Source organism: Pseudonaja textilis, chromosome Z, assembly GCF_049901715.1.
Source record: "Pseudonaja textilis isolate UNSWEBS1 chromosome Z, rPseTex1.2, whole genome shotgun sequence".
Lineage (NCBI taxonomy): Eukaryota > Metazoa > Chordata > Lepidosauria > Squamata > Elapidae > Pseudonaja > Pseudonaja textilis.
In genome coordinates this window covers 50,569,576-50,583,877 of record NC_142008.1, presented here as the reverse complement: position 1 = coordinate 50,583,877, position 14,302 = coordinate 50,569,576, and the positions used below count along the sequence as shown (strand labels likewise).

Genomic DNA, 14,302 nt, shown 5'->3' with positions numbered 1-14,302 from the left:
TTGCCAATGCCTTGGCAGTTGGGATCTTTTGGCATGGGATAAAGTGAACCTGTTCAGAAAAAAGATCAGTTACAACCCAAATGACAGTATTTCCAGCACTTTCGGGAAGCTCCACTATAAAGTCCATAGAGATCTCTTTCCAGGGAGCAGAAGGGTCTGCTACTGTTTGTAAAAGACCAGGATGTTTTCCTTGTCTTCTCTTTGCAGCCGCACAGGTGGGGCAGCTCGCAGGTGGGGATGATATTTTTTTTTTGTGCCCGGGTGATTACTTTGGCTGCTAGTTGGGTCAGTTGGATCATCGGTTTTATAACCTCAATCTTTTTACTGTTGTACTGGGGTTTTCTGGACAGTGCATCTGCTAAGAAGTTCTTTCTCCCAGGAAAATATTTGAGAGTGAAATTAAACCATTTAAAATATTGAGCCCACCTTGCTTGTTTTTCGGAGAGTTTCCATGGATTTTTCAGGGCTTCCAGATTTTTGTGATCAGTCCATACTTCAAAGGGGATTTGGTTTCCTTCCAGGAAATGTCTCCATGTGAGCATTGCCCACTGCACAGCATATGCCTTTCTCCCATATGGCCCATCTTTGTTCGGTTTCCATCAGTTTCTTGGATGTATAAGCACATGGTTGTAATTGTCCACTTCCATTCTTTTGGAGGAGGACTGCTCCAACTGCAACATCACTAGCGTCTGCTTGGATGACAAAAGGTTGTTCAGGATTTGGATGCTTAAGGACCGGTTCTGCTGAGAATAGACGTTTGAGTTTCTCGAATGCTGCTTGGCATTCCATTGTCCAGATAAGGGGTTGCCTTGGTTTGGGTTTCTCCCCCCCCCCTTTTGTTTTTAGCAAGTTCGTGATAGGGAGGGCGATCTTTGCAAAAGCTGGAATGAATTGGCAATAAAAGTTCACAAGCCCCAGGAAGCTTTGCAGTTATTTGCGGGTGTGCGGTGGGTCCCAGTTCAGTACAGCTTTTACTTTCTGTGGGTCCATCTCTATTCCCTCGTGGGATATTCTATATCCCAAATAGTCAATTTTTTCTTGGTGGAATTCGCATTTAGAGAGTTTTGCATATAGTTTAGCATCTAAGAGTTTTGTGAGGACTGCATGGAGTAGCTTGATGTGTTCTTCCATCGTTTCCGTGTAGATTAAAATATCATCAAGATACACTAGAACCCCTTTATATAAAAATTCATGAAGGGTTTCATTGATCAATTGCATAAACATGGCATGCACTCCTTGCAGTCCAAAGGGGAGCACTTTAAATTGGTAGCATCCCAATGGTGTGTTAAAAGCTGTCTTCCACTCATCCCCTTCCTTTATTCTGATGCAGTAATATGCCTCTCATAGGTCTAACTTTGAATTTTTTTTTCCTTTCGAGAGGTGGGCTAACATGTCCTTCATGAGGGGGAGTGGATACATATACTCCATGCAAATTGTGTTCAATTTTTTGTAATTAACGCACAAGCATGCTGAGCCATCTTTCTTTTCATGGAATAACACCGGGGCAGCTATTTTAGGACGGGCGGGTTCAATGAAACCCCTTTTTAAATTTTTATCGATAAATGCTCTGAGTTCTTTCAGTTCTCTGGGGGACATGCAGTACATTTGTGGTTTTGGGAATTTAGCCCCTGGTAGGATTTCAATGGTGCAGTCTGTGGCATGATGGGGTGGGAGTTCATCACAAGTTTCCTCACTAAATGCTTGAGCCAGATCCTGGTACTCATTTGGGATGTTAATGGTTTCAACCGACTGTCCGGTCATGGCTGACTCTCTGTTCTCTGTTCCTTTCTTTATCCTTTCCTCTGAGCTATTTGCAAATACTACATTTCTCTGGAATTGTACAGTTCCTGTCCTCCAATTTATTTTTGGATTCCATTTCTGCAGTCATGTGAGACCTAGGACTAGCGTCTCTTCCATTCCTGGGGCTACAATGAATGTATTTCCCTATGGTTCCTTAGTCTTATTTTTAATGGTTCTGTGGTAAACCTGGCTGGCTCCCCCGCCCCCCGCTATAGTTCCATCTAATTGGTAGAAAGCGATGGGGTTTTCCATTTCTTTCAGTTGGATCCCCAATTTCTCTGCATGGGAGAGATTTATTAGGCATCGGGTGCATCCTGAATCCAGCAACTCTGCAACCTACTCCCCCTTCCCTCGTCTGGGGATAAACAGTCTCAGGGGTAGGGTGATTGGTTCAATTGGATTGCTTACCAGCGGGTCGTCTTCTGGATCGCTTTCGGACTGGCTCAGGTCCCCTTGGAGCATTGAGGGTTCTTCCTCTGGGTTGGTGGGGGATTGGAGTCTCACATCTATTCAGCCTCTCAGGCCAGTCTCCTTTTCTCGAGGGCTGGATGTTCTGGGTTTCCCCCCTGCTGGGTGATCTAGCTTTTTGGCAGGGGTCTTCGAATTGCATTCTGCTGCATGGTGTCCCTCCTTACCACACTTAAAGCAACCAGACGTTCTTGGAGTCATGGTGGATTGGGGTTTGAAGACTTCCCATTTCCCCAGGGGTGGGGATCTTTTCCAAGACTTGCCACTGTGGTACCAGTTTCGAGTCATGTCTATCTCCTCCTCCTCTGCCATCATGTACCATTCGTGCAACAGGTTCGGAGCCCCACGGGACAGGCAGGCAGCGTATAGGTCATCATTTAGTCCATCTTTGAACCAACAGACTAGGATAACCTCTGGTCAGTCCACCCGGCCGGCCAGGTCATGAAATTCCTCAGTGTATTCTACTACCAGGCTACGGCCTTGTTTTACGACTCTAATGCGGTTGCAGGCTTTTCTATCGGCGAGGGGGTCCTCGAAGCGGTGGCGTAAGGCTGTCATGAAGCGATCGAGGTTCCTTAATTCTAGAGCATTGACGTTGTGGAGTGTCACCATCCATCTGGCTGCTGCCCTTTCAAGGGGCAGGGTGTTGATTTGTACTCGGGACCCCTGGGTTGGGAAATCCCGCCCATATTCTTGCAGGTAGGTGAGCACTTGTGCCAGGAAAACATCCCAGTTTCTGGGGGTCTCCATCAAATTTTACCCCCAAGGGTGGGATCTTCGTCTTCAGTTGGAGACCTTGGTTGGCCAGGGTCAATCCCCTGATCTGGGGCATTTAGGGATCAGGTACCTGGTATGGCTCCTGGTCCTTCGGTTTGTCCCTCTGCCCACTCAATTTCCGTTGGATTAGGGATGGTGGCTCGGGTTCTCTCATTTTCTGGTTCCCTCGCTCTCCTGCGATGTTGCCCTGGTACATCCCTCAGCTCGAGGTTTTCCAGGGCTTCCCTCACAAGGCGTTTTATGTACCATCTCATTTGGTCATCAGCCGGTGGCTCCTTGTCCCATTCTTCCTGATTCAATAGGGCCTCCAGCTCCAATTTCCACCCAGGTTTACAATTGCCCCAGGTGAAGGTTACTCCTCTGGTTCTTCCGTCCCAGCTGTCTCTTTTTCCTACATCTATAGACCACCGGAGCATGGTGGAGGTTTCGTAGGCAGCCTGTCTTTGATGGGGTGCACCGTCAGTATCTGGGTGGGCACCTGTCGACGTTTCTCCCCAGCATTCGGCTTCCCTTGGTCCTTGCTGTCCTCAGACATTTTCTTTTCTTGCAGGGTCCCCTCGGTAGAATGAAATGTTGTTGTGTTTTTTTAAAGAAAAAAACTTCCTCTCCGGGCTGACCTCTATTGCAGACGCTGCTTTATGTCAGGCTACAGAACTTTTCCCATTCACTCAACTAGAATGATCTTCTGAAAATGTATCCAAACGTAGACAAAGGAATTCTTTATTGAGATGAGACAATTCCTGTAGGAGTTCAAAGCAGCGTCTGAGGTCTCTCAGGCATACAGGGATACATAAGGAAGTTTAGAACCCCTCCCCTTATCTCGATGTGTATTTAGTGAAACAAAAGCCAGTATGTTAATTCCTCCCCATCCCTCTTGTTAGAACAAACTATTCAAGAGATTCCAAAGTACAATCTCACTGTGAAATTTTTATGACCTTCTCATCTCCTGGTTGTGACTCTCAGAGGTGATAGTTCTGGCTTTTCTCCCTCCATCGTATCATGTGTGGGTTATACAAATTCAATATAAGATTAAATATATTCAGGTTACATCAAGAAAGGATTTATCAGCCTGCCCTCGCTTTTCTTCTTCCACTGAAGAAATGACAGACACACAGATCTGACAAACATATAAGAAGGAATACTTTGAATTGGCTAAGTTTAATAAAAAATACTTTGTTTTGAGAACCACAAAACCTGATGTTAAAGAGCAATTAGAGCCGGTGTCCTGGCTTGAAACTTCTGAGGGGAAAGTAAGAATGGAACTGCTGCAGTGAATAATCCTTTTTTGATTGTTGTGGATAATAAAGGGCATTAAATTGGAAAGATAAACACTTATTCTTTGAAGATTGGGAATACAGAGGGGGAAATCAATGTTGAGGTTGCGGCAGGCCTCTTGAATTACAAACTAAATTACTTTGGATTGGTTTTTAGCCTTTGAGATATTAAGACACTGAGTCATTGAAGATGGAAGAAAACTGAACTGAACTAAATTGAAGAACTGAAGCTGTCATATGATTTTTTTTCCCTTGGACATTTGGGCTATCTGTATTAATTATGTGGGTTGTTGAAGGTGGTGGAATATTATAGGTAGCTAATTTCTGTGTGGTTTACCATTTCGGTGGATAGTAGGATTTGTGGGGAAATATTTACTGGTGGCTATAAATAGTGATAGAAAGAACTAATAAATTAACCCTAGCCGCTGAGACGGCAACTTCAAATATATCCAAAATAGAGAAGAAGACAGCTTCCAACCCGTTTTCAGCATCTTCAAGTCCTTCCAATCAGAGGTCAACTGAAAGTATGTTACATTTGGAAAAATCAAATACATCCCAAAAGGAGGTATAAATGCTGCTCCAGGCACTACAGGAATCCATAACTAAAAGTCACAATGAAATAAGGACAGAAATAGGGAAAATAAGAAATGATATGGGACAGATGAAGGAAAAAACCCAAAATGTGAGAACTTCCAATAAACAATAATAAAAAATGAGCAAAGAATTCAGAAAGTGGAAGAAAAAACACAAGTGGGGGGAAAGTGGAGAATATAAACTATAAACTGCTACAAGCAAACAAGAAGTTAGAAAACACCGTGATAATGCTGGAAACAGACAAAGCTGCCAATATCTAAGATTTCAAAATATAGTAGAGGAGAAGGGAGAGGATCTACCAGAGACTATGAAAGAATTGTTGGCAAAGGCACTAGGAATAGATAAACAGGAAATGGAAATGGAAACAGTAGGTCAAAGAAACAATGACTGTATGGGCAAAAAACTTTGGTTATAATATAGAATTAGAGAAATGGAAAAAACTATAAATTGACAATAGCCTCGGCATATAAAGAAAATTTATATAAAATGTTCTATAGGTAGCATTTACCACCGGCAAGATTAATGAAAATGTTTAGTAATTTGTCTGCCAAATGCTGAAAATGTAACCATACCCCAGAAATTTATTATCAAATGTGATGGATTTGTATTCAAGCAAGAAAATATTGGGAGAAAATAAATAGCTGGCTAGAAGAGATAGTTAAACAGAATATAGACCTGAAACCAGAAGTAAAATGAGAACACCGGATAGATGTAACTAATGCAAAATCAGTTTATATAGAACAACATCCATTAAAGTAATGGATCCCTCCATACTTCACCTCAGATTTGAAGGAGAATGTGTTAAAACAAATTAAGATCTATAGAGTAGACAGAAGAATCAAGCAGTCTGAGGAAAAATATGCTGATATCAAATAATTCAGTTCATATAAATTACAAATATGCCACTCACAAATGTAAGTACTTACATTTCCAGCTGTATTCATAACTGATTTGATTTCCCTCTTGCATGCTTTCAGAGATTTCATTTGAATATAAGCTCGAACCTTATACTGTAAAAAATGAATATAAAACTTCATTATGCTATAAAAATATTTCAGTATTCAGAAACTATACTAGTGCCAATATAAAGAATTAGATCTAATCATTGTATTTGAACAAATGATATATTGGTTAAACTTTAAAACTATTCTAAAAGAATGATATGACTATAAAAGAACTGATTGCAAGAGCTGATGTCCAATGCAATACTAATAATTAAAATAGTATATTAGTATTTTAACTGATAGCCCTAACTTTAGCTCAGCGTCCTAACTTTATGAGTCACCACACTCCAAGACATTTATTATTTCCAAAATAATTGCAACTTTGCTGGGCAAACAACACAGGAATCACAACCAGAATTACTTTAAGGCAAAGTAATTCTACTTTACCTTAAAGCTATATTGACAGAATCTTGCAAATATGAAATTACATTTCTCACCCTTTCCATGGCTTCCTTTAAAGCCTGAGAAACTAGGGAGGGCTTCTTATGAAACTCTTGTCCTACCCACTATCCAGCTGTGAACTATGCTGTTTTTTAAATCTAATCATTCCCTTGGTAGCATCTCTGTTCCATTTCCCAAGGTCCTCCCATATACTATTACAATACAGAGAGATCTACAAAAAGAAACTCATATATACCAACTGTGGGTATGTTTGAAAATGGACAAAATTTCTAAAAGAAATATTTAAGCAGAACCCAGATTTACCTGATGTATCTTTGATTTTGCAGCTTCTGTTAGAGTCCCACTTTCAGTCTTGTTGTTGGCGTCCTTACTAGCATTATTGCCTGTCTGATTACAAATTAAAAAATAAAATAGTTGCCAGTTTTGGAAACCAATGAGTATTTGTTAATCTTATATTGTGGTATTCTTGAAACTGAATTTCTATTATATGTCATTTTTGCATAACTAAAGAATAGGATATAAGTCTTACTCAGAAGTTCAAATTATGACATCTGTACCATTTCCCCCCAAAAACAAGACCTGTCTTTTCTTTTCAGCCTCAAAATAAGCATCAGGTCTTATTTGGGGGATGTTTTACCTGCTTACCTTGAACCACTGCAGACATGCCTCCCATGCTCCAACATCTGTTGCACTGCTGCCAGACTTCTTCTGCAGCCACTTGCAGCACTCATGGTGCATTGCGCTGATGCCACCACTCATGGCAGAAGGCTGTGTGGTGCATTGAGCGGCGGCACCGGCACATTCTGCTGCAAGAGTGGCACAGGCGCAATGCGTCGCAAGCAGCCACGAGTGGCTTCAGGTAGCAGGTAGCAGCACGACAGATATTAGGGCATGAGAGGCCTGGCTGTGGCAGTCCTAAGGTAAGCAGGTGCAAGTCGCATGGGGCTGCTCCACCCCCTCCCTAGCTTCATTTTTACACCTGCGCCTCATAGAATCAGACGATGGGCAAAGCTTAACCAGGGCTTATTCTGGAGGTAGGGGTTATTAGGTGCACCTGTAGAATAGGACTGGGATTTGTTTTTTGGGAAAACGGTACTGCACTTTCCAACTATGTGATCAAGCATGAGTCAAGCTGCTATTAAGGCCTACTTAATAGTAGTAAAGAAAATAAATATCAGTATTTCTTCACCCTATTACATCAGTTGATAATTGTCCAGCAACTTTGTTTAAGGGAATCTAAACTCTCTTGAGAAGGGTCAGTACCAAAGCTACCTACAAAAGTTGTGTGAATTATATGCTGGACCTCTGCTGGATAAAGTTGCTTGCATTCACCCTACATTTGACTTTAGGCTTGGGGTAGGTGTTATGGAAGTGGCCTGAGGCTCAATGTAATTTGATTCCAGGGAAAACTTTGACCCTGTTGGTCTTGATGAATTGAGTAAATTTCTCCTGATAGTTAGCTTGACTGTAAGCACTGGACTTTTCCCCTTCAACCGAAAAGAATGAACTTCTGAAAGCTAGGTACTTCAAAAGGAATTCTTTATTGAAAGAAAGTGATCCCAGTACTAGTCAAAGCAGAATCTAGGATGCTTCCAGGCATACAGTAATAGATAAAGAGAGTTAGAACCCCTTCCCTTATTCTGATGCGGATTTAGTCAAACAAGGAACCATCATGTTAGTTCCCTCCCCCACTTTTTCTGGGAACGTATCTTAGAAGAGTTTCCCAGAGAGTATCTTTCAGAACTGGAATTTTTATGGTCCCTTCTCCTCTTACTAACTCTCCAAGAGGTGACAAGTTTCTAGACATCTGGCTCCAGTCCTCCAGTTGTATATCATGTGCAAGTTATACATACTCAATATAAGGTTTAAGATATTCAGGTTACATCAAAAAGGATTACTTATACCAACTTTCCCCACCTTTCTTCTTCCATTGAAGAATGGCAGATACATGGATCTGACACTGACCATCTCTATATTAGATCCATGTCCTTCCTGGTTAATTATGCCTCTCAGGAGGTGACATACAGTTGGGCTTTAACAATGGTAAATATTTTGAAAGACAAAGTTGTCTTTCCTATCTCTTAAGAAGGTAGTAGTCTGTTCTCTCAAGAAGCCACTGCTAGCTTCCGATGGCACTTCCATTGACCAAAGACCGTGATTATGCAGGGCTTCGATTCGTGCTCAACCTGATGGAGGATCCCAATGGGACCGGATCTACCTCAGAGGGGTGGGGAAAGAGGGGGAAACTGCCAGCTGGGTTGAGGGGAGTCGCATCTCCCCTCCCAGACAAGGTATACTCCCCTTGAAGACAGGAGGTAGAGGCAGTCTTAATGGCTGCCCTGAAGACGGGAAGCTTCCGGGATTTAAGTGTGTGCTAGAATGGTGAAGCAGTGAGCGGCGTGTAACCAGGCAAAAGATTTTGGATTTTTTCAAGACAACACTGAAAAATGGAAGGAAAGATCCATCGTTTAAGAGTGCGGCAATGGCGAATGGAAAATAAGAGGAAATTATAAAGTAAATAGCAAATTGGACTATAAAAGGACTATAATAGAATTAGTCCAAATTTGGAACAACATACAGAAATTGGCATTAATTAGGCATTGGACAGAATGTTGGACTTGCCCTGAATTGACTATATTTAAAAGAGCTAATGGTCAAAAATTAGCGGAATACAAGTAAAAAGGGAAAAAAAGAATTTTAAAAAGTAGAAAGTGATGTAAGAGCGCTACCTAATGGTTAAAGGTACTTTCTTCTTATGATTTTATGGAAAATTACTGGTCTTACAAATGTGTGAATGAGAAATGAAATGAAATAAAAGAGTATATTATAACAATAATCCTAGAAGCAACAAAAAAAGGGGGGGGGACCGCAGCAAAGGGACAAGTGAAGATAATATCTTGGGACTATTTGGTGTTGATTGTGACAAGGAAAAAGAAGTAATAACAAGAGGAATTGAGGTAAACCGATATTTTTGGCAAGGATTAAAATAGAAGATGCTAACTTTTAATAAAATAGAGAATAACTCAACTGATTAAGTAAGATGGAAGAAATATGCAAAGAATTCAGATTAGACCTGCAAACAGTAAGAGGAATGTTGGATATACTGGCAGAAAAATTAATGGCGATGAAGTTCACAGAAGAACAAAGAAAGTTCGACAAAGCCGGTTTGCCAGGCTTCGGCGGCACCGGGGATTCGCGACTGTGCGCAATCCCTGTTGCACTAGCCGTCTTGGTGCCTCCGATCCTGATGGGTCTGGAGGATAAGGCTGCCCTGTGGAGGCAGCCGAAGATAGGGAGGATCTGGGAAGGGGTTTGGGGGTGTCGCAGACCCCCTCCTCACCCAGCTTAACCTCCTTTTCTCAAGGCAGTGGAGCGGCGGTCAGCAATGGCCGCCACAAAGAAGCCGGCAGCTGGAAAAGATTGTGCTGGAGGAAGAAGGAGAAAGAAGAATCAGAAGTGAAAGTGTTGGCTGAGCCGGGAAAATAACAACCTTTAAAACCCTGGAACGGAATTGCTTGAATTGCCTGAAAGATACATTGTATCCCTAAGAAGAGAAAAGCGGCGGAGAAAGCTGTCAAGGGAAAACTTTTTTTTATTCACTCTCCCACCAGATAGAAATAGCAGACAGAGACTTGGAAAATATATCTGGGCACCGAAGGTAATTCAACTTGAAAGTTATGAGATAAAGGATTTTGGACTTTGAATTTAACAACTTCAGAAATTGGAAAACCCGTATTTGAGGTATGGAAAAAAAAGTGAAGGGAAAAAAAAGTATTAAAAGAAATAGTTTATTTGGATCTTTTAGTGACTTTGGAATTTTTTGGAATTATTCTTGATTAAAAATACTTGGGTGGTTGTTTTTGAAGAAGTTCTTCTCTTCATGATGGCATTGTTTCTGGATGAACTAAAAATTCAATATCAAAAATATAAAAAAGAAGAGCAAGATGGAAAAGATACTTTGGGCACTCTTTTTCAATTTTTAGAAATGGCGGTATGCACTTATGAAAAACTGACTACGCAGCAGGATGACTGGAATAAAGAAGAAGAAGAAGCCATCTTGGATGAACAATGGGTTTTCTTTGGGGAGGAGGAGGAAGAGGAAAAGAAAAAGGGGATTTTAAGGTTTGAGAAAACAATCCAAAAAGAGAAAAATGAGATGAAAGGTGGATACAAGGTTAGAAAACAACAGAAAGGGGGTAAGCAGAAGAAGAAAAGGGAGGAGGAGAGACAATGGGGTAAAAAAGGCAAGGAGAAAAATAAACAAGAGAGGAAGGAGGGGATGAAAAGCCTTAATGGTGGGAAGCAAGACTTAAAGAAACAAAATCTATTTAGAGACAATGGGTAAATTTAATCGTAAAAGGGATTCTGGAAGGTACATAAGAGTGTGTTTTTGTATGTGTATTTAGAGTAAAATGTGTATTAATATATATGATTAGCTTTTTAATGGTATCTATGGTGGGTTATATGCTTTTATTTTGTAATTGTAGTGTACTTGCTTTTTTTTATAAAATTTATTGTGTAATTTTAGAATGTACTAATCAGAATCCCAATATAATGTAAGTGTTATATTAAGCATTATTAAGTTAGAGGAAAGAGTCAAAGGCGTTACTCCAATCAGTGTACAGGATGGTGTACACTGTATATTTAAAGTGTACAGTATATTTAAAGAGAAAAGATGGATGGATAACTGGAAAAGAACAGACAAAGAATGATAAGTATTATGAATTGTATTGAGACAAGATAAATAAAATAAAACTAAGAAAGATAAAAGAGGGAAGAAGCTATATAGAAAATTGAAAATGGTAATAAGATATGGAATGATATATAAAGTAAATATGATTTCTGAATTTGCGTCTGTGCGAAGAGTTTTAACCCGGGATTAAGCAGCTTTCAGAAATGATGTTTTTTATGTTTTATGTCTTGTATGTTTGTGTATTGTTCTTTGAAAGGCAAAAAATTTTAATTAGTAAGAAATATAATCTGGATAATAGAATGAAAAGGAGAAATTGGGATAAGATATGAAGTTGAGCAGATAACGTAAATATACATATTACAATTTGGAAATATTTTGTATGTCCTACTGGTCTTTCCAGAAAGATCTTTTATGTTATTATGCCTTGATTGTCTGTGTGTTCCGTAAAGTCAATAAAATTTGTTTAAAAAAAAAAGAACAAAGAAAGTTCAAGGAGGAGGAGTTAAAAAAAGGGGAATCAGCCCAGAAGAACACAAAGAACAAGGGAGATTGCAAAACGACATGAAAAGAATTAAAATTAAGAGACTGATGATAGATGCAATAAATAAAAGGAAAATATTTCTAAGATTAAACAAAAGAAGAAGCTGTACAAGAATAAATTGCAAAAGAAAGAACAAGAAAGAGTGGGGGGAAATACAAGTAATTGGAAGATGAAATAAAAATAATACTAGAGGAAAAAAGAGGAGTTAAGAGGGAAGACCAGAAAAACTTAGAAAAGGGAAAACTGGCCAAAATTACAAGAAACTATAAGGCTAAGAGATTTAGAGATGAGGGTTAAAGATAATATAAAGGAGGGATTCCACATAGAAATGTATTTTGGTATTTTTTTAGAAATATAGATTGAGGAGATTTATAATTTAAAATTTATTGGGAATTATTTTAAAAATTAAAGAAATAAGTTTAATTGGAATTAAAGGGGAATAAGACCTCACTGTAAGATTATTATATAATTATATATGAGAAAAATGATAGAGTAAGAGAAATTAAGATGGTTTTATTGTTATCACATCTTTTTTTAAATATATATATTAAATGGGAAATGGAAAATGTAATTCATTATTCAAATGATATTAGAAAAACAAAGAATATGGTAAACTATAAATAATTATGCTATAAAATATTTGTAATGAGATTGCAATATTATGACCAAAAAGTGAGCAATGAAAATTTAATATAATTTCATAGGTTAAATTTGGTTAAATGGAAACAAAAAGGAAACTCAATTTTCTTTTTTTCTTTTTTATTGTATACATATTTTATTAGACATGAAATAGAAAATGTAATTGAGGGTATTAGAAAACAGAGAATATGGTAAACCAGAAAGGATTTAATTGTAAGGTATTTGTAATGAGGCTATGATTAAAAAGGAGGGGAATGAAAATTTAATAAAATTTTATAGGTAAAATTTGATTAAATGGAAACAAAGATGAAATATGAAATGGTTATATGAATATCTCTGGTATAAATATAAGATTTATTGTAGATTGGGGAAAACACCATGTGGATCCTGAATATATTTGTTCTATTTTATCTTCATTTTGTTTGTTTATTGTAGATCGGCTTTGAGAAAGTTAATGAAGATAATAATCTAAAATAAAATAGGTGGTAAGCTGGAAATGAAAATAATAGGGGTTAAAGAATGGAGAATACGAGAATGAAATGCTTTTGATATTGGATTAATGAATTGAAAATATGAAGTGAGAACTTATTCAAAGATCAGTAGAATAGATAATGATTTGATATGAAATTAGATTAAAAAAGTTGGAAATATAATTATGACTACGTATGAATGTTGTAACCTAGAATCACGTTGCTCACTTGAAGAGATGTATAAAAAATAAAATAAATTATTTTTTAAAAAAGAAGCCATTAATAATGGTAATAAACAATTTTTATCCAGTCTTCAAGTTCTTCTTTTTTTTTTTTTTAGAAAAGACTGTAAAGGTGGTGGTCATGCAACCATTTCAGAGAACTCTGGAGGAACTGGATAACCTGTATCCCTTTCAATCAGGATTCAGGCCTTAATTTGGGCTAAAACAGTGTATCTGTACTTGTAGATAACCTCTGGCAAGAGCAGAATGAAAATGGTTCGTTCATCATTGCTCTTCTTGACCTCTTGACAGTTTTTGACATTATCAACCATGGTATCCTTCTGGATCAGCTTTGGGTGTTGGGAGAGGGTAATATTGCTTTATGTTCCTTCCTTCCTTCCTCTCTCCCTGCTCAATCCAGCCTATTTGATCTAGCAGGAATAGCATACCACAGGTCTCATTTATTATGGAGTGCCATCTGGCAGGGCTCAAGAAGAGAGCCTTTTCTGGCATGATGATGCTTGGAATGTACTTCTCCTACAGGTCAGATTGGCCCTGATCTTGTCAGACTTTTGTAAGGATATAAAGACACTGTTCTGTCACTGAGCCTCGGGATTTGAATATTAATGTTGCATACAATGGCTGTGCTGGATTTGTGTTATGGATTATTTTATTTCAGTTAAAGATTGTGTGTGTGCGTGTGTGTGTGTGTTTATACCATGTTTCTCCAAAAAGATGACCTACTTTGAAAAGAAGCCCTATTACATTTTTGAGTGCATGTGATCAAATTAAGCCCCACCCACAAAATTAGCCCTAATTAAGACTCTGCCCACCCTGGGGTGCCCACCTTGAGGTTTGTCATACCAGTGCAGCCTCTTGGAGCAGGACCCTGTAAGGCTTGTTGTGGCATTGAATCATGAATGGCAGAATCTCCATGAGCTTCATCACACCGGTGCAGCTGGCATTCTGCTATGAACGGCTGTGCCAGTGTGTCCAAATTCACGGCGGTGCTACCACTCACACACACAATGGCACAGCAACCCTTGCAGTGTCCTGCTTGTAGAGGCTGTGCCAATGTGACAAACCTCACGGCAATGCCACCGCTCACATGTGCAATGCTACAACAAGCTTTGCAGGAATACGCAACAAGCTGGGATACGCTGAAGGCTCAGAATGGAGTCTTTTTCATGAATGGCAGGAAAACGGGGAGGGGAATTTTCCTGCCTGTCATCCATTCCTCTAGCTCCCTCTCCCTCCCCAATTTCCTGTCTTTCACGAAAATGGCTCCACTCCCAGCCTTCAGCATATCCCAGGATTGCAACATTGAAGGCTCTATCCCAAACCTTCAACATTGCAATCCTGGGATATGCTGAAGGCTCAGAATGCCTCTGCTTCAGCGCAGAATGATTTTCACTCCTC

At 39.2% G+C, this 14,302-nt stretch overlaps 1 protein-coding gene across 4 annotated transcripts in view; it reads right to left on the bottom strand.

Moving 5' to 3' along the window:
• Positions 1-14,302, bottom strand: part of CNOT10 (CCR4-NOT transcription complex subunit 10) — a 59,875-nt gene that overhangs the window by 32,687 nt on the left and 12,886 nt on the right. For all 4 annotated transcript variants that reach the window (XM_087917760.1, XM_026717751.2, XM_087917758.1 and 1 more), the window contains 2 exons: positions 6,623-6,706; positions 5,840-5,923 (listed from right to left, as the gene is read on the bottom strand). In XM_087917760.1, coding sequence (XP_087773886.1) covers positions 5,840-5,923; positions 6,623-6,706 — 168 coding nt within the window. The remainder of the gene's footprint in view (positions 1-5,839; positions 5,924-6,622; positions 6,707-14,302) is intronic.